Source organism: Chrysochloris asiatica, unplaced genomic scaffold (genome assembly GCF_000296735.1).
Source record: "Chrysochloris asiatica unplaced genomic scaffold, ChrAsi1.0 scaffold00207, whole genome shotgun sequence".
NCBI lineage: Eukaryota > Metazoa > Chordata > Mammalia > Afrosoricida > Chrysochloridae > Chrysochloris > Chrysochloris asiatica.
In genome coordinates, this window is record NW_006408725.1 from 3,927,759 (window position 1) to 3,948,623 (window position 20,865).

Here is a 20,865-nt window from a genome sequence, read left to right on the forward strand (position 1 = left end):
ATATAAATCTAATAATATCTATGGGTGATACAGGAGTCCTGGTGTAGTGCTGTGGGTTAATGAGCCAGACTGCAAAGCCGTCTGAACTGCAAGGTCGGCGGTTCGAACTCACCAGCTGCTCCTCGGAAACTCTATACAGGGTCGCTATGGGTCAGAATTGACTTGACAGCACTTAACAAAAACAACAATGGGTGATATGAAGGAGCTCTGTTAACGTACTGGTTATGAGCCAGGCTGCTAACCTCAAGGTCAGCGGTTCTAAACTACCAGCTGTTTTGTGGGAGAAATATAAGGCCTTCTGCTCCTGTAAAGATTTACAACCTTGGAAACCCTATACACTGTCACCGTGAGTTGGAACCAACTCCACGGCATACCCCCATAGGTGATATGTGGTAAAATATTGTTATTCTCCTAAAAATTACGTACATGGAAACTGATACATGAATCCCTTTAAGCAAATTCATGGTTCTTCAGGGTCAAAATGTTGGCTGCAAGGTCTTCAAGTTGGCAAATAGTAATTTAACTCCAAAAATGGAACACAGATACAATAATGTAAATTGTGTTCATTGGATTTTTAACTTTTAGAATAAACTTTGAGGACTGTGTGATAATGTTCACTTCAGAGCTAAGTAGCACACTAGTCCCAGATCATGATCTCAGTGTTATTTTTGGATCAGCACTGGCGCTGTGGGATCAACACTGGACTGTGAACCACAAGGTCAGCAGTTCAAACTCACCAGCTTCTCCTCAGAAACCCTATACAGGGTTGATATGAGTCGGAACGGATTTGATGGCACACAACAACAGAAGTTAAGGTTAGAGTCTTGGTAGTGTAATGGCTTACAAGTTGGGCTGCAAACCACAAGGTCACAGTTTCAATTTACCAGCTGCTCCACCAGAGATAGAAGAGGTTTTTCTGCTCCCATAAACATTTGCAATCTTGGAAACCCTACATAGACAGGGTTGCTATGAGTCAGAACCAACTCCAAAGCATATGACTACCATCACCACCATTTAAGTTAAAAAAAATTTTTTTTCTTACATTACTTCTCCACTCAAGTTATGTCATGTTGTGTGTTGCTTCATTTTCTGATACAATTTTTGTGCCTTTTTTTTTTTTAGCTTTCAATTACCTTTTATTTTTGGTAATTGAAACTAAAAAATTTAAAAATGTGTTATTTAGAATATGACTCCTAATTCCTTGCTTTTAATCTACTCTGCCTACTGCCTGGAATCCATTTCATTCTACTTCTTGAGAAATGTTTTGAAGTTCACATCTTATTATAATAGATCATAAAAACTGATTTCTTTCTAGATCTGATAGATAGCTGTCATCCACATTGGATTTCTGGGTTACTGTCATGATCTTTCATCTCACATCTTCTCTTGATTTTAACCCTCATTGGGCTTCAAGATATTTCTGAAAATTGAATCCATAGGAGGTAAATATTCTAAGTCCTTTCTTGTTTGAAAATATTATTTTATCCTTAAACTTTGATTGACAGTTTTCCTAGACATTGAATTTTACATTCAAAATATTTTTCTCTCAGATTGTTTAAGGCACTGACATTGTTTCCTAATGTGCCAATGAGTTCTGTGATAGAAACCTGATTCTATCTAGTCTTTTGAAGGTAGAATTGTCAGATAAAATACAGTATGCCCAAATAAATTTGAATTTATGATAAGCAGTGGATAATTTATTAGTACACATATATCCCCAAATATACTTATTGTAGACATACTAGTAAATTATTCATTATCTATTTTAATGTGTTAACCCCATTTAAATGTCAAACCCTTTTTTCCTCCTTTGAAAGACTTTTAAATCTTCTCATTACTCTTTGTTTTAAATTTCCTCAGGAGATGTGTAAATATTACTGTTTTTAAAAAAATCTATGTTGCTCAGAACTTAGTGGGCCTTACAATTCCTTTTCATTTCTAAGACATTTTCTTCTATTATTTCTTCAATAATTTTCTTTCCTCCATATTCTCATTCTCCCCTCCCCATTTGAATCTTTCAATTAGCTTAATGCTGTACTTATTGAATTGAGCCTTTAAAGTTCTAATCTTTTCATTCTTATTTTTCATATCTATCTTTTTTATTGTTTTATGTTTCAGTAAACTCACTCAACTTTATATTACAAACTTTTTGGTATTCATACCTTTAATTTCTAAAACCTCCTTATTATTCTTTAAAATATTATTTTCTTGGTGTCTTTCCTTTGCTTTATGAATGCACCGGTTTTTATATATCTCTAAGTAAGGAGCTCTGATAGCGTAGTGGTTACAAATTGGGCTGTGAACCACAAGGTCAGTGGTTCGAAACTACCAGCTGCGCCGAGGGAGAAAGAGGAGGCGTCCTGCTCCTGTAAAGATTAACAGTCTCGGAAACCCTGTGCAGGGTCGCTATGAGTCGGAACCGACTCCACGGCACGTAACAACAACAAAGTATGTGGTGCTGTGGGTTAATGCGCCAGACTGCAAAGCCATTTGAACTTCAAGGTTGGCGGTTCAAGCTCACCAGCTGCTCCTCGGAAACCCTATACAGGATCTCTATGGGTTGGAACCGACTCGACGGCACTTAACAACAACAAGTATATATAAGAGTGTTGTTTGTCTGTTTCAAATTCTCATCTTTCTTCTGCATTATTTTTATTTATTTAGGGGTCAGTTCTGGTTGTTTATCTCAGATTCTTTCTTTCAAACTACTGTTTTATCCTCATGTGTTTGAAGATAATTGCTTGTGCATATTAAGGAATAAAGAACAAGATCAATTATTCTAGGTAACTGGAGAATGCTTCCTCTGAATAAAAAGAATGACAAGAAGCTCCGCATTGCTTCCCAGACTCTGAAGATGATGAGCAGTTGAAGAGCTTGAAGTCTGCTCATCATCTTCAGAGTCTGGGAAGCAATGCCTACATATGTGGAGCTTCTTGTCATCCTTTTCATTCAGAGAAAGCAAGGTGTCTGGAGAAAACTATCCAAGGTTGAATGTTGGGATCCCAGAACACTACCTATTCTGGCAATTTGTTAATTTTCTTTTAGAGAAGAAACTTCCCGTCCCTATCCACCTAGGATTACTACTGTGCTACCTTTTGCTATCCTGGCAGGGTCTATTTTTATACTAACCTGGCTGTTCTATAGACAGACTTTTGATTAACTCTTATTTACAGCTCCCATTCTCATTCCTACATTTCTTCCCTATTGCTCTAAATTTGGACTGCAACTTCCTCCTGTATCTATTCTAGGATGCAGCTTCTTCAGCTTTGTTCCATATGCGTCTTTCTGTCTTCCAGAAATTTGTTGAAATCGCAAATCAGTTGGCAATCTCCTCTCATTTTTTCACTGCTATGCATTTAATCTATTGTAATTTTCAAGGAGTGAGGGAAGACAGAGATGCATGTGCTCAGTCTCTGATCTTGAACCAGATGTTCCTTTCTTTTATTCAATGTCTATCTTTCCTCCTGAATGCTCTCTAATCAAATATCTATATCAAATTGATACATTTTGGTTTACAAAACACATTTAAATGCATTTTTATTTACCTATCAGAAGGTGGAATACAAGTTTGCTTCTGCAATAATGAAATGACATACTATGTGTGACTGTATCTAGTAAACTACCTGGTACAGAATAGTTGCTCAATAAAAATTATTTCTCTTTGTCTCAGTGGTTCAATTCAAACACATAGTGACTATGCAGGACAAAGTAGAACTGCTCCATAGGTTTTCCTTGGGGGCAATCTCTATGGCGGTAGACCACTTGGTCTTTTCTCTCTTGGAGCATCTGGTGGGCTCAACTCACTGACTTTTTGGTTCGCACTCAGGCAACTGACTTGAATAACAAATTTATTTCCTCAGTTTTAAGGCCAAATCAGAGTCTAAGCCATGATGATTACTTCTTTGTTGGTAACCCCAGACATTCCTGTTTTCTTGGTGATCCTCCCATAACATCTTTATTCATCAATATGTGTTCCCATCTTGGTCTAATCTGCTTTTTATATAGAACTCAGAAGTGATTACGTTTAGGTCATACACTGGTAGTGGTGGTGGTTGTGTGCCGTGGGGTCATTCCAACTTATAGTGACCCCTGTAAAGGATTTCCAAGGCTGCAAATATTTATGGAGGCAGAAATCCTCCTCTTTATCCTGAGGAATGGCTGGTAGTTTCGAACTGCTGACCTTGAGGTTAGCAGCCCAACTTATAACCACTATGCAACCAGAGCTGGTCTTATTAACATAACAAGAAAACACTATTTCCAAACAGGATTACATCTACAGCTATAGAAGTTAGGATTCCATCACATATTTTAGGTAGATTAAGTTAAATACATAATACGCTTTCATTATTTTGTTTTCAGAAGATAGAATTCAGAGACATTTTTATAATGTTATTATAAAGAGATATTTGGGTATATGTTTTGTGAAGGAGAGATGGAAAAAAATCCACTTCTAGTCTATCTGTTGGAGTCCTGGTATGGCATGGTGGGTTAATAGACTGGACTGCAAGGTCGTTTGAACCACAAAGTTGGTGGTTCAAGGTCACCAGTTGCTCCTCGGAAAACCCTATACAGGGTCACTATGAGTTGGAACTGACTTGACAGCACTTAACAACAACAGTCTAGCTGTGAATAGAAGTAAGAATTAGTGAGAAAATTCTCAATAATATTTTAAGATCAAAGAGAAAACTCATTGTGAAATTGATGGAATTCTTTCCTACTATAGGAAGCACTATTAAACTTTTTCTTATACTATAAAGTTCGTTCTGTTGTGCATAGGGTCGCTATGAGTCGGTACTGATTTAATGGCACCTAACAACAACAACAACAAATACAGTGACAAACTATAGGTTTAGTAAGCTAAAGGGTTAGTCCATGGTAGAAGTGCCACATGATTGTAATTTATAAATGATCCTTGAAGACCAAAGGAGCTAAGAAGTTTTCCCAAGATCACAGCAAAAATTTATGGGCTCCTAGGAGGAAATTCAATGCCTAAGAAGATTGAGCTTGTCATATTAATATTAATAAGTGCCAATAATATTTCATTTTCAGTGAAACTGTATGCTTTGACAAGCCAAGTTATCAACGGTGAGATGCAGTTCTATGCCAGAGCTAAACATTTCTATCAAGAAGTACCAGCCACAGAAGAGGGTATGATGGGAAATTTCATTGAACTCTCCAACCCAGATGTGCAGGCCTCTCAGGAATTTCTTAGGAAATTTGTTGGGGTAAGTTTTCCAATTGCAGTTTGAGGAGCAGACAAAGTCCTCACAAACGTAAGAGTTCACATATTTCTGTGTCATTTCCATTTAAGTCAGGTTAAAGTCATATGATTCAGCTGAGAGTGTAGCCTAAAGACCTGCTTTAAGAGATTTAGAAATGATAGGCCACTGTTGATTTATCCTACTTTGCATGGCACTGTGGGTTAATGCGCTGGACTGCAAAGTCAGTTTGAACCTCAAAGTCAGCAGTTCAAGCTCACCATCTATGGCACTTGATGACACTTAACAATAACCACCAACTAATCTTATACTCAATATTGCTGTTAAGTGGTGTAGAGTCGATTCCAACTCACAGTGGCCCTATATAAGATGTGGCTAGTGGGTTTGAATGGTCAACCTTACAGTTAGCAGAGCACTGCTTATCCTATCGTGCCATACCAGGGCCCCTCACACTCAGTAGCAATACTGATATTATACTTTGAGGACCAAGAACCTATTTCTTTTATCATCTCACAGATGAACAGTTGACACCCAGATGATTGATGAAAGATCATGCTATTTCTGATCTTGGGGTAATTTACCGATACTCTCATACAAGTGCTATCCAGGTTCTACCCTGCTTAGCCTTCTTGATCAGAGGAGATGGGACACATTCAGGATGGTATAACTGTGACTAATTTTTTGATTCTCTGCAAGGAAATTTAGTGTAATGAGGAAATGCATACTTATGTTCAGTTTAAAAATAAGTAGACAAAGATCACTTTCTATATCTTGTACATAATTCAGAATTTGGCCTGCTGTAAAAAGTATTTAAGAAGAATACGATTCCCCTGTAGTTGGGAGAACTCCTACTTTTTTACTTCCATGCCATATAGACAATGAATTTATGGTGTAGGATACAAAACCTTGCATTCTAGAGTTCCTTCACTTAATGAGAGTAACCTTGTTGAGGTTACTCATTTCCCCTACAGAGTAGGCTCTATTGTTATTTCTGAGAAAACAGGCTTAGAGCCCAACAAAACAGCCCACTTCATAGGATAACCTGAGGATGGAACAAGATAATACGTGTCAAGTGCTTGCATTAGTGCACTTAAATGCCCTCCAAATTTAATTTAGCGCTCCCCGTGTGGCGCTGTAGGATAATCACTGGACTGTTAACCACAAGGCTGGCAATTCAAACTCAGTAGCCACTCCTCAGGAGAAAGATGAGGCTTTCTAGGTCCGTAAAGATTTACAGCCTTGGAAACCCTATACAGGGTTGTTATGAATTGGAACTGACTCAAAGGCACTTAACAACAACAATAGTAATAGCAGACTTTCTTATAATGTGCACATTATGTGAAATTTGAGGCACTTTGATGTCAAAGTAGCCTTAACACACACAATAAAGCTGGTCTTAGGAATACTGGTGTGGTGCTGGGGTTAATGTGCTGGACTGCAAAGTCAGTTTGAACCACAAGATTGGTGGTTCAAGCTCACCAGTCGCTCCTTGAAAACCCTGTACAGGGTCACTATGGGTCAGAACTGACTCGTCGGCACTTAACAACCACAAATCCTACTGTCGATAAAAAGTCCTAATTGGCAAACAGATTTTGTTCCAATTCATTTGTTTGTAATTTAGATCCCATTTTAATCTGAAAAAGGTTACTTAATTTGGAAAAAAATATTAGGCTTTTGGGCTACACTGACAATTTACATACTGCTGCTGCTGCTGCTATATGCTGTATGCCACTTCCAACTTATAGTGACCCTGTATAGGGTTTCTGAGTCTGTTAATCTTCATGGAACAAAAAGCCTCATCATTCTCCCTCAGAGCAGCTGATGGATTTGAACAGCTGACCTAGAGGTTAAGCAGTTCAATGTATAACCCACTACACTACCAGGATTCCTCAGCAACCTACTTAGAAGCACAATATTAAGAATAGACCTGGCATGAACTGAGGTCCACTTCACATCCAACTTTCCTGGTATGTCATGTGCCTCTGGATTGAGAACCTGGCGGTAGAGAAGATGGAACAGAAGTGTCTGGACTTCAGCTGTAGCTGTAAAGGAGTCTGGAGTCTGATGATGATGATAATGGTGTTTGAATGTACAGATCAAGTTGACCTCACCTTTTTCTAAATCGGTGTTACTGACTCAATTCACTGAGTGCTTATTCTGAAATGACCAGTCACCTTGTGAAACATTTCAGAAACATTTGTCTTGTTTACTCTTCACAATGATTCTAGGTGGTAAGTACAATTATTAGTCTTGTTTTAACTGTTGTGGAAACTGAGGCTTGAAGATAAATAAGTTGTCAAGGTCACACAGGTGGTAAAAGAAGTGAGACATAGGCCTAGGCAATTCTGTCTGACACCAAACTCCCTGCTCTTAACTACGATTGATTTTTTTCCATTTGTCTCATGTAGTAGAAATATCCTTGCCTTTTTCTTTGGATGGACCATAGACTCAACTCTCCTGTAGTCTGGCCCAAAGCATTCCCTCCTGTTTGCTTCGTGGTGAGGCTGACTTTGATCCTGTAGTATTTTAGAAGCTTAGTTAGTAATCCAGCTGTCTTGTCACTCCTTGTGGAATGCCAAGCTGACCACAGGGATGCTGGTCAGACAGAGCCCCTACAGACCTGGGAAAGGAAACAGCCTTGTGCCTTCATATTTACATTGGAAAAGTAGCAGCATGGTCTTTTCAAACAAATATAAGGTGTCTTTTTTAGTAGACAAGGTTTATTGTGAAGTGGTGGCCTCTAATTAAATCCACAGTCTTATTTTTTAAGGAATGATATTTTGGTCATTTGACCTTAATAGCCTGTTAAATTAGTATCCATATCAAGATACAAGGAGTTAGGGAATATGACTATCCGATATGAATTATTCTTATGTCAACTGTGAAAAGACAGATTGTTTTATTTAAACTTCTTTTTTTCTTTCAACATGTAGTGACATGGGACATTGGAAAAAGGTGCTTAAACTCGTTGGAAATGTGTTTACTTTAGCAAAGAAGCAAATGGTACCAAGATGATGTGAATGACATAGCTGATAACTTTTCGATTATGGTCCTGGCGTAGCATTGTAGGATAAACACTGGACTGCAAGATCAATTTGAACTGCAAGATTGGTGGTTCAAATCCACCAGTCACTCCTTGGAAACCCTATGCAGGTTTGCTATGAATCAGAACCAACTCAACAGCACTAAATGACAACAAGAAGTGGGTGAAAGTAAGTTCCTGAGTGATACAGTTAAGCACTCCAGTAACAACTGAAAGTTGGTGGTTCAAACTCATCCAGAGGTACATTTGAAGACAGACCTGGTGATCTGCTTCTGAACGATCACAGCCTTGAAAACCTAATGAAGCAGTTGTACTCTGCACACATGGGATCACCATGAGTCAGAATTGACTTGACGGCAACAGTGGAGTAAAGTAGCAACTTATAAAAAGCAATCAGTATTTGATGGTATTTAATGTTTGACATTTCTCAGAGACAAGATGACTAAACCATCTGGGTCTAACTTGTTACATTTCATGATTTTCATATGGTGTCATGAAGCACTTTAATGCTGTTTTTCAACTCTGCTGGATGAACTTTAAATAAAAAATATCCCCTGAAGTTTTCTTAAAACCCAACAACAGATTAACTAGAAGAAATGTCTGCCTCCACCATTATGCTCTTTTAAGCACTGTCCACATAGTATCAAATTGTTAGCAGCAACTTGAAAGATTAGATAGGAAGTTTAGGAGCAGGAACAACTCAGAAAGGGGAGGTGAGAATGGTTATACAACTTAATGTATCTGTCACTCAACAGCACATAGAGAAATTGCTGACCTACTGTATGCTTTGTTGTGTTTATCCACAACACCAAAATAAAAATTTGAAAAAAGTTTAGAAAAGAAGTTAAAAAAAAAAAAAAAAAGAAAGAAAGCCTTATGTAGCACAGTTCTACTCTGACGCATGGTAATTATGACTTAGAGTTGTCTCAACAGAACTTGTAAAAAGTAAAATTGTAAGAAAAATTTTCAGTGAAAATTTCTAATTGAACACATATTTTAGCAGTCATTTCTAGTAACTCAGAATAATTTCCCTGTATTTTACTCCAATCCTAGAATATGCTTAAAAAAAAAAAAATTTTTTTTTTTAACAGATGTTTCCACAGAACTCTTTAGCCTAGGCCTTTTTCTGAATGAGCTTAGTTTAAATTATGCATTTGAATGAGGATAGCAGCATAGTATAAATAGTAATGGCATTGTACTATCACTTTCCCTTCCCATACCTAAGGAAGACATCATTCATCAATAACAGATTTCTTTTCTGTTGAGTCAGAATGAAGACTTGGAATCCTTTCAACATAGCAATATACTACCAGTGTGTACAGTATTGGCATAGCTCTATAGGATAAGCAGTGGACTAGCTGTTCCGCAGGAGAAAGATGAGGTTTTCTGCTCCCGTAAAGATTTACAGCCTCAGAAACCCTGTACAGGGTCACTATGAGTCGGAACCGACTCCATGGTACATAACCACCACAGGTGATGTTCCTAATGTTGACTTGACTTCAGATTTAAATATAAATTAAATATAAATATATTTAAACATAAATTCCAACACCACCACTCTCCACAAGGCTGGCAGTTCAATCCCACTAGTTGTTCCTCGGAAACGCTATACAGGGCTGCTGAGTTGGAACCGACTCGACTGCACTTAACAACCACAGGTGATGTTCCTAATGTTGACTTGATTTTGGATTCAACTAGTTCTGTATTCAAATCCTAGTTAACTGTGATATTGGAAACCTGTCTCCTTATTTCCAAGATAGGGTTAATATTCAATGTCTTGTAGAGTTGTTTTGATAATTATAGTTGTTATAGTTGTAAACACCTTGACACAAATAAGCATTCAGTAAATCATGATGATTATTACTATTCTGCTTGAAAAGAAGCTACAATTGCTTCACTTTTTATTTTATTTATTTGTTTTTTAACCTTTCTAGTTGTAAGGAAGTCCCTTTAGGTGGACTGGAAAGCATCTTTTCTGATGCTTCCCTCAGCTCATACTTCACCTTTAATCTTTAGCCAAATGTTTTTTTAATCCTTATTTCCTTAGAAATCAAGAGTAGGCTTTCTCCGTAAGTCCTTGATTGGCAACTTCAAGTATCTTGTTACTGTAATTTCTAGCAAGAAACCTATTCACCAGCCATCCCAATTATGACCAAATAATTTAGAACAGCTGAATCTTCATAAATCAGAAAATATTTCCTTTTACTTTATAGAAGCAAGTTTGTGTTGGCTGGTTTATCTCCTGTTCCACTCCAAGCCCCCACCCCTATTAATGCAATACACAGACTTACTTTTAAAATAGCAGTTTTTAAGGGTTTCATGCATAGTAAATCATGTAGTTCTTCTGGTACAAAAGCAAAAACAGAATTTTAGCATGAAAGGAGGAGTTTTCTAGAATCACCCTATCCACTCTGAAAGTGCCTTGTGCCAACTGAAATAAAATCTTGGCCTAAGAATCGGGTATTTAGCATTCTCTTAGCTCGGGAGCTCTGATAGCATAGTGGCTATGAATCGGGCTGCTAATCTCACGGTCAGCAGTTCAAAACTACCAGCTGTTTGGGGGAGAAAGATGAGGCTTTCTGCTCCCTTAAAGAGGTACATAACAACGAGAGAAGTAGGCTATTCAGAGTGTCTAAAATCTGATTTTGAAGAAATGAAATTTCAGTCATCTAATAATGGTGTGGCGCTGTGGGTTAATGCTTCAGACTGCAAAGTCATTTGAACTGCAAGGTCGGCGGTTCAAGCTCACCAGTGGCTCCTCGGAAACCCTATTACAGGGTCGCTATGGGTCGGAAGTTCGAAACTACCAGCTGTTCCGCGGGAGAAGGATGAGGCGTTCTGCTCCCGTAAAGATTTGCAGCCTCGGAAACCCTGTGCAGGGTCACTATGAGTCGGAACCGACTCCACGGTACTTAACAACAACAACAACAACATGGGTCGGAATTGATTGACAGCACTTAACAACAAAAACAGTATGAGTAGCATAGTGGTTACTAGTAGGGCTACTAACCTCAAGGTCAGCAGTTCGAAACTACCAGCAGTTCCATGGGAGAAAGATGAGGCTTTCTGCTCCTGTAAAGATTTACAACCTGGGAAACCCTATACAGGGTTGCTATGAGTCGGAACTGACTGCAACACACACCACCATCAATATGAGTTGACTCGAAGGCACTAAACAACAACATCAACAATATGAGTAAAAGCTGCTCTGGTAGCGTCTGCTAAGCACAAAGTCAGCCATTCGAATCCACCAGCTGCTATACGGGAGAAGGATGAGGCTGTCTACTCCAGTAAAGATTTACAGCCTTGGAAATCCTATACAAGGTCGCTATGAGTTGCAACCGACTGGACAGCCCGCAGCAGCAGCAATATGAGTTGAGGACCCCTGGTGTGGCCTTGTAGAATAAGCACAGGACGGCTAATCACAAGGTTGGTGGTTCAGACCTACCACTCATTCCTTGGAAACCTTAGAATTGCTATAAGACGGGACCGACTCGACTGCACTTAAAACAGTATGGCTTGAAAGATTTCCAATGAATGCATTTTTGAAGTAATTTTAAAACTCAGTAATGCCATTACTCTTTTCTTCCAGACTTATAACTTAGAGAGTCACTATATTTAGCTATGTGTTCCACCCAAATTCATAACCACAAAGTTCTATATTTATAAGGTTATTTATTGACTTTTTTTTTAAGTGGGAGATAACTACTAAGCTTTCAAATCTAAAGTTATTACTTTTAAAAATTGTAATTTTAAAGAATGATTTGTATTTAGAGAAAATAATGTAAAACTGGAAAACAAGTGGAGATTTTGAAAAAGGTTAATTGCATCCTTTTTCTCTTGGTGGTAGCAGTGATAACATGGGTGCTCAGATTTTGCATTTTACATTTACTATTTCATTGTATGAAAGGAGCTCTGGTAGCGTAGTGGTTACGAATCGGGCTGCGAACCGCAAGGTCAGCAGTTCGAAACTACCAGCTGTTTCGCGGGAGAAAGATGAGGCTTTCTGTTCCCGTAAAAATTTACAACCTTGGAAACCCTGTATAGGGTCGCTATATAGGTCGGAACCGACTCCATGTCACACAGCCATTTCATTGTATGAGAATTGACCTCAATAAAGTTGGTTTTAAAATGTTATTTATAGTAGTCAAGACGCAGGTTGGGGTATCTGGTATTTTCCTGCAGGGCCCCGGGAAAGCTCGGATGGACTCGGCCTTGGATTGCGGCTCTGGGATTGGACGGGTCAGCAAGCATGTCTTGTTACCAGTTTTCAACAGCGTGGAACTGGTGGACATGATGGAATCTTTCCTTCTTGAAGCCCAGAAGTACTTGCAGGTCAAAGGGGGTAAAGTGGAAAGTTACCACTGCTACAGCCTGCAGGAATTCACACCCCGCTTTGGAAGATATGATGTCATCTGGATTCAGTGGGTCTCTGGTTAGTCCTGCTTGGCCTTGCACCTGTCTGTCTTCTTTCCCAGATAGAAAACACAAAGTTGAAGATTTCAGGAATGCAGAGAGAGACCAGAAAGGGAGCTTTAGCTGCAGTGATGCTTAGAGTAGCTACACTCTCAAAAAGCAAAATCCAAACTCATCACCGTGGAGTCGATTCTGAATCACAGAGACCCCATATGTGATTTCTGAAGTCCTGGTGTGGATCTGTGGGTTAATGTTCTGGAATGCAAAGTTGGTTAGAACCACAAGGTCACAGTTCAAGCTCACCAGCCGATCCTCGGAAACTCTATACATGGTCCCTATGGGTCGGAACCGACTCGACAGCACTTAACAACAACAACAAATGTGGTTTCTGAGGCTGTAAATCTTCAACCTTTCTCTTGCAATATTGTGTAAATTCTCAAAACTCTCATCCTCCATATTCTTTCCCTAACATGCTCTGTACAAATGGGGCAATTTCTCCCTTAGAGAGGTAATGGTGACTTAAAAACAGTTAAAATCCTAGATAAAAACTAAATTCTTGAAAAACTTTCAAGAAGGGGCCAAAAAATGTCAATCCCCAGGAAATGAGACAATAGTGAATTAGATATTGGTCTCAGATATCGGTGTGTGTAGTGTGTGTGTGTGTGTGTGTGTGTGTGTGTGTAGAAGACAAAGAGGGGTGATGTTTTCTGGGGTCATGGATTTGACATCCTGTGGGATGGGCAATAATTTAATCTCATGTCCATGAAGTAGATAGTCCAGATAGTATTTTACAGCCAGGAGATGGAGACCCCTTAAAGAAGGTAATTATCGTCTTATCTAAATTATGAGAGTGTGCTGGAACTAAAACAATTCAGGAAAGAGAAAATGAATAGTCTGCAGGTTCTTCCTGATTCTTACCTCCCTGTCTATCCACGATTTCACTCTGTCCCTCCATCTACTTGACCTACATGTAGGGTACCTGACTGATAAAGACCTTCTTGCATTTCTTTCCCGGTGCCGAGATGGCTTGAAAGAAAATGGCGTCATCATACTGAAGGACAATGTGGCACGGGAGGGCTGTGTCTTCGATCTCTCAGACAGCAGCGTGACACGGGACATGGACATCCTCCAGAGCCTCATTAAGAAGAGCGGGCTGGTGGTGCTGGGCCAGGAGAAGCAGGAGGGTTTTCCAGAGCACTGTATCCCGGTGTGGATGTTTGCTCTGCACAGTGCTGGACACTCTTGACCAGCACTGGGAATAACCTGCCACTCCTTGTAATTGTAAGAGGGATGAGAGATAAGATGCAATGCATGCCTGAGAATAACTGATGGTGAAGTATATACAAATTTTCACTAATGATTTAAGTACATGCATACTGGATTTTCTGAAGGAATAGGAGCTGGAAACATCAGATAAAGAATGCTTTAAGTACTTGAATACACCTAAACTGCCTTGGTTCTTGAAGATTTGCATTATATAGTGGTCCAGGATGGGTAGGGGAGGTCTAGATCTCTTTCCCTGCTCTCACATTGGTTACCTTTGGGACAACCACTTCTCTTGGATAAAAATAAACCCTTAACTAAGTGGTCATTAGCCTAAATAATCTTACAAAAACAAGTTTATTACTTAATTTTTTGTCTTAAGTCTTTCTCTTGGAGGAAAAAGTAGATGATTTCACTTTCTATTTTGGGTCAGTTTCATTACCCAATGATGTAATGTGGATGTCATTTGATAATAGAAGTCTGCATTTCAGTGATGGGGAAGTGTCTCCTTCAGAAGAAAATGCTGTACCCCTGAAATTTCAGTCTTGAATATACAAGTAAATGTCAACAATAATCTCATTTTAGTTATTGGTTTCCAATACTGCTTGCTTTGTTCCTGTTTCCTTGATCAATATGAGTATATAGTAGGAAGAAAAGTAGCAAAGGAAATGGTAAACCTTAAAATTGAATTTGCTGGATTAAGTTATGACATTGGTTTAATTAAAAATAATATCTTTTAAAGACAAAAATGTGATTCAATTGTTACTATCAACATGTTTAAATATGACTGCAATTGTCTTTAAAACATTCCAATATCTTCATGTTTAGGAACATATGTGTATTTGGATATGTATATTGAGTCTTCTATGCAATGCAAAGCATCAATTGTAGTAAAGAAGGTCTATACTATGGAAACACTATTACCAGAAAACTCAAATTTTCAAGTCATAACTAATTCAGGAGGAGAACAATTATGAAACACTGTAGCATAACTTAGGGGTTTCATTTATTGTTGTTGTCAGGTGCCATCGAGTCGGAACCGACTCATAGCGACCCCATGCACAGCAGAATGAAACAATGTCCGATCCTGGGCCAACTTCACTTCTGCTGCCACACTTGAGTCCATTAATGCTGTCACCTGGCCAATCCATCTCGTTAGGGGGTCTTCCTCTTTTTCTCTGACCCTCCATTTTACTAAGCATGATATCCTTCTCCAGCGACTGTTTCCTCCTGACAATATGTCCAAAGTATGAGAGATGAAATTTAGCCATCTTGGCCTCAAAGGAGCACTCTGGCTGCACTTCTTCCAAAACAGATCTATTGGTTCTTTTGGCAGCCCATGGCACTTTTAGTATTCTCCTCCAATACCATAACTCAAAAGCATCAATTCTTCTACGATCTTCCTTATTCACTGTCCAGCTTTCGCATCCATATGAGGTTATTGAAAATACCATGGCTTGGGTCAGGTGCACCTTAGTCCTCAAGCTGACATCTTTGCTCTTCAACACTTTAAAAAGTTCCTGTGCAGCAGATTTGCCCTATGCAATATGTCATCTGATCTCTTGACTACTGCTTCCACGAGTGTTGATAGTTGATCCAAGAAGAATTTTCTAGCACACATTTAGTGTGCTGGAAAATTACACTCAGTACACCATACCCCTGCCACCTTCTAATGCCATATGTTACTGACCATCCTCTAAAGCATTAGAAGTAGCCCTGGTGGTACAGTGGTTAAAGCATTTGACTGCTAACTAAAATGTGGTTTGAAACCACTAACTCCTTGGGCAGTCTGTTTCTGTAAAGATTTAGAGGTTTTATGGGGTAGTTCTACTGTCTCTTACAAAGTTACTAGGAATTACAATTAACTTGATGCCATTAAGTTAATCGTAATTCATAGGCTAGCATAGCAGAATGTGGTTACATCCATTAGCAAGCAAGCCAGAAACTAAAATTTAAATCAAATGGTGAAAAGACTAAATATGGCAAAACAAGCACACAAGGGTAAGTTAAAAACAGTGATACAAAGGTGATAGAAAATTTTATTAAACAAAAATATCAAAATGTGAAGGTAATGTTTCTCAACATTTCCTTCATCTAGGTCTATGCACTTCTAACAGTGATGTTTTCCTCCCTCTAAACATTCCTCAATGAATTCACTGTTCTTTGATTTATACTATGTCAAAATGGCAAGTTTGGACATCTCTAAGGGATGCAAAGTATATCTCTTTTAAATGTGCTATTAATTTTGGGAACAAAAGGAAATCTGAAGGGACAAGATCAGTGCTGTAGGGTGAATGGGATAAGGTTTTCCAATGAAATTTTTGTAGGACGGCTTTGAAGAATAAGCAAGGTGCATTGTCATGATGGAGGAAAAAAAATTCTTTGGTATAACTTTCCTGTCCTTTTTCTCACCAATGGAGTTTTCATCTTTCTTAAACGCTCTTCATAAGCCCCCATAACTATCCTTTGAGAAAAATCTATCAAGATTACCTCTTTGGAATCTCCAAAATCAGTCACCACAACCTTCTGAGCAGACCTCTCTATAGGATTTAACTAGTCCAGCAGATCCCCTTGAAGTCAGTGTTTTGATTAGAACTTTGTTTTTGAAGACGCCCCAATGAGAGTAAGACAAGGGCATTACTGAACTAACTGTCTGCAGTCAGCCACTGATTACAGAGACATAAACACTTAAACATGTTTTGCTTGGAATAAACCTGTGCTACTAGGGAGTCCTGGTGTGGTGCTGTGGGCTAATGTGTCAGACTGCAAAGCCTTTTGAACTGCAAGGTCAGTGGTTCAAGCTTACCAGCTTCTCCTTGGAAACCCTATACAGGGTCGCTATGGGTCGGGATCGACTCGACGTCATTTAACAACAACAACTAGGAGTCCTGGTGTGGCGCTGTGGGTTAATACGCCAGACAGCTGTTTGAACTGCAAGGTTGGCGGTTCATGCTCCGAAACCCTATGCAGGGCCGCTATGGGTCAGAACTGACTCTACGGCTTTTAACAACAACAACTAGAAGCCTGGTGTAGTGCTGTAGGTTCAGCACTGGACTTCGAACCACACACTCTGTGGTTCAATCCCGTCAGCTGCTCCTCAGAAACTGTACAGGGTTGCTGTGAGGTGGAATCGACTTGACTCAATGGCACTTCACAACAACTACTGGAAGCCTACTAGGCAATACTTTTTGACTTACCCTTATATCTGTGAATCACTTGGTGTAAATTGATAGAATCTCTTTAGGCTTATTCCAGGATTTTTCTCTCCTATACCAATACCTTTTATTTTCTTACCGCTTGACTTTCTGCTGTACCAATATCCAGACACTGATTTAGACAATTTTCTCTCCTGGGTTTATCAGCTTGTAGAGGAAATAACATATGTTTCCTATGGATATAAATATGACCTTTAACTCAGTTGAGTCTTTGAGGTTGATCAACAGCCCCTTTCCTCTTTCTAAGTGAAGTTATGTGCCATTCACCTTAAACATTTTTTATTGCTCCAACCACTCTTCCACTTCCTCATCTATCTTTAATTTAAGAAAACAGAGGTTAGAGATACTTGTATGAGCCCTCATACCTTCACTCCCCAAATTCCCTGTTGTTAACAAGTATTGCCACTTTGTGCCCTTGAATCAGTTCCGACTTATAATGACCCTCGATAGGGTTCCCCAGACTGTAAATCTTTGTTGTTGTTGTTGTTATGTGCTGTGCAGTCGGTTCCGACTCATAGTGACGCTACCCGAAGCTGTAAATCTTTAGGGGAGCAGAAAGCCTCATCTTTCTCCTGTGGAGTGGCTTGTGGATTCCAACTGCCTACCTTGCAAATAGCATCCCCAATGAGTAACCACAACACTACCAAGCCTCCTTAATAACAGTGAGTACAAGGTAAATTAATAAATTAAGGGCTCATTAATAATAATGGGTATAAGGTAAAGGAAAAAGTAGCTTTAGAAGCAATCAGCTATCAGAGCCGGATTATGCAGCCTAATAGATTGTTATGGTTTGAACTTGTTTTTCAAAGAACAAGGAGGTTGTTCTTAAAGGGTGCAAGTGGAAGACAGACTTCTTGTCCTGGGAGTGAAGCCATATATACTGTGGAATGAAGGCATTCTGGGTGAGGCTTATGCCTGTCATCCTGAGCCGAATTCTGTAAGCCTGATGTTTATCAGCACATCCAGAAGCTTGTGGGGGTAAACAACTGCCTACATTAATTCCCAAATACTGATTCATAGCCCTACTGCCTCTTAATCACTTAGGGGAACTTTTACAAAATACAAAAACCTCAGGTTCCATCCCCACTGATCAGTTCATTTATATTTTCCAAAACATTTGGAACTGATTTTGATCTCTTGTTTTATTTGAGAATAACTGAAGGGGAAAAGGTGTGGAGTTATACCCTCAGAGCCACAGAAGGACCAGCCTCAGAGAAATAGCTAAATGGTTAAATTCAATTCACACCAATGACAGCCTCTCTAAAACATAAATCTGACTGTACAAACCTTAAATGGCTCCCCATCACCTACAAGACAAATTCCACTCTCTTCAGCAGTGCATGTATAGTCTAGCCCTGGCTTCATTCACCAGCCTTATTTTTATTGCATACCCTAAAGTTACACTTAAATATTTGTAGTTGCCTAATGAAGTCATGATTTGTGATACAGGGTATTGATAAATGTTACTTCCTCAGCCTGGAACATCTTTCATTCTTTTTCATCTGGCCCACATAGTTAAATATCACTGACTCCAAGGAAGCTTCCCTTGATGCTGGTGTTGGGCTAAGTATCTTCACTATGTGCTACCCTATATCCTCTACTTAACATACTATAACCCTTCTCCCATGGCATTGCAGCCCTGGGGGGTACAAATGGGGGGCCTAGAGGTGCCTTGGAAGAAAACCCCAGCAATCTCCTTCTAAACAACCAGGCATTGGAAACCCTATGGAGCACAGTTCTAGCTTTTTCCTCACTAATGTGACACACATGGGGTCACTGTGAGTTGGGATTGCCCTATGGATATAAGATGATCTTTAACTTACATTTTAATTGACTTGAGTGCATCTGGTACTGGTATTCCATGGCATTGTAATCACCTATTGACCAGCCATTTCCTCTCTGACATTCTGCGTTCCTTGATAGACCACTCATGTTTAGAGTCTCACTTTTTCAGCCCCTAGCACAGGCCCGACCGAGTACACTGAAGGTAGTTAGTACTTCTATTGAAAGAGAGAAAGGTAATGTTAAAAGCAGAAACACACAGGTCTAATCTAGAGGTTTTGAAGCATCAAACAGGAATGAGAACAAAGTAGCAGGAAAAGTCAAGGGCTTTGAAGTTCCATAGCAATGAGATGCACCAGGCCTGTCAAAACAGTGAGCAGCAGCATAAGCTGGCAAGGGCCAGGAAATGCTTAGAAAACGAAGGCAGTGGACTCAACGCTCAGTAAGCAGCTAGGAGGAACTTTTACAAAATACAAGATATGGCCAACCCAAAGCCCTTCATTTGATCAGAGGGGGTTTAAGCACCTGATAAGAGAGCTATAAATTAAAATTGTGAATAGGTTAAAACACAGCGACTCCTAAGCCTCAACTATTTCCTGCTAAGCAAAAAGTCTAAAAATGAACTAGATTACAGATGAAGTTAATCCTTTTATGAAAATTGCATACAAGTTGAAGGTGCTCACGTATACTTCACAGAGAAGTTCATAGCAAACGCGCCTGCAATTCTAGATGAACTTTGGAGGACCCCTTAGTTTATACAATGATTCGTGAGTGGGTGCAGCCTTCACCTACCTCCTGTTTCCAGAACTGGAGCTACCACTCTGAAGCACCAGCACAGAAGTATGCAAAGTGTTAAGGGGTCAGCAATTTTATAGATTCGGGACCATCATAAAAATAGAAAACCAAATGAATAAAGTCATCCACATGAAAGATGATCTGCTTTGTATTATGGGCACGTTTTGGCCCCATCGTGTTTTTCTTTTCCCTCCACCATTTCCTGTAACTGGCCCTTTTTGAGTGATGTATTGCGGAGAAGGCCTGTGTCAGATATATTCAGTTGCCTGTCATAAGTAATTAAAACCAGTTGTATTATTGCTTTCCTTAGTTCCAGCTGACTCTTTGATGCTTTGGTGTCCATGCCAAAAACTACCTCTTATAATCATCAGAGGCCAGTGTTTTTGCAGAGGTCACCGCAAGCTAATTAAGCAAATATGTGAAAAATAGTTTTAAATTATCTCAATTAGTAGAGTGTATGTATTTAGAGCGGGGGTTGAGGGGGGCTTTTTAAACAATAACTGACCTGCAGAGAGAGTGGTTTGGTGTCAGAGAACTATGCTCACGTAGCACCTTTGTTCGTTCATTAAGTTAGCATGATTTGACCTTTTGTTACATGATAAGCATGGTATTAAGTCTCTGCAAATAAATAAATGTAAAGAAAATGTCCGAGAAGATCATGGCTCAGTAATGGTAAAGTCAGATACATAAATAATTATAATTCAGGATAAAAAAGAGTATAATAGTGGTATATACATAGCATTGAAATAATATATGAAGAATGGAGTAACTAATTCTATTTCTGGGACTTCAGGGAGGCTACCGAAGTTCATTAATTTACCACATACTAGGAACAACAACAACAACATTTCTAGAATCACAGTATGCACCAAGGAGCAAAATCCAAAGATCCTTGTTTCTATGAACCCTGTATTCTAGGAGAGCTAGAGATGCAGTAATAAATAAATTAGTAAATTATTTGTTATGTCAGAAAATGGTAAGTGTTTTGGGGAAAAGCAGGAAAAATAGAGTAATGGCAATCTACAAATACTTCTGAAAAAGTCATCCATTGGAAACTCCATGAAACACAGTTCTATTCTGACACATGTGGGCACACTACAAATTGGAGTAGGCTTGATGGCAGATTTTCTTC

At 39.1% G+C, this 20,865-nt stretch overlaps 1 protein-coding gene across 1 annotated transcript in view; it reads left to right on the plus strand.

The window, feature by feature from the left end:
• The window catches only part of METTL11B (methyltransferase like 11B), a 30,527-nt gene extending 16,585 nt beyond the window's left edge, over positions 1 to 13,942 (plus strand). Inside the window, exons 2-4 of the mRNA XM_006872637.1 lie at positions 5,050 to 5,225; positions 12,448 to 12,697; positions 13,653 to 13,942. Of these exons, the coding sequence (XP_006872699.1) occupies positions 5,050 to 5,225; positions 12,448 to 12,697; positions 13,653 to 13,924 (698 nt within the window). The 3' untranslated portion in view covers positions 13,925 to 13,942. The remainder of the gene's footprint in view (positions 1 to 5,049; positions 5,226 to 12,447; positions 12,698 to 13,652) is intronic.
• The last annotated feature ends 6,923 nt before the right edge of the window (positions 13,943 to 20,865 follow it).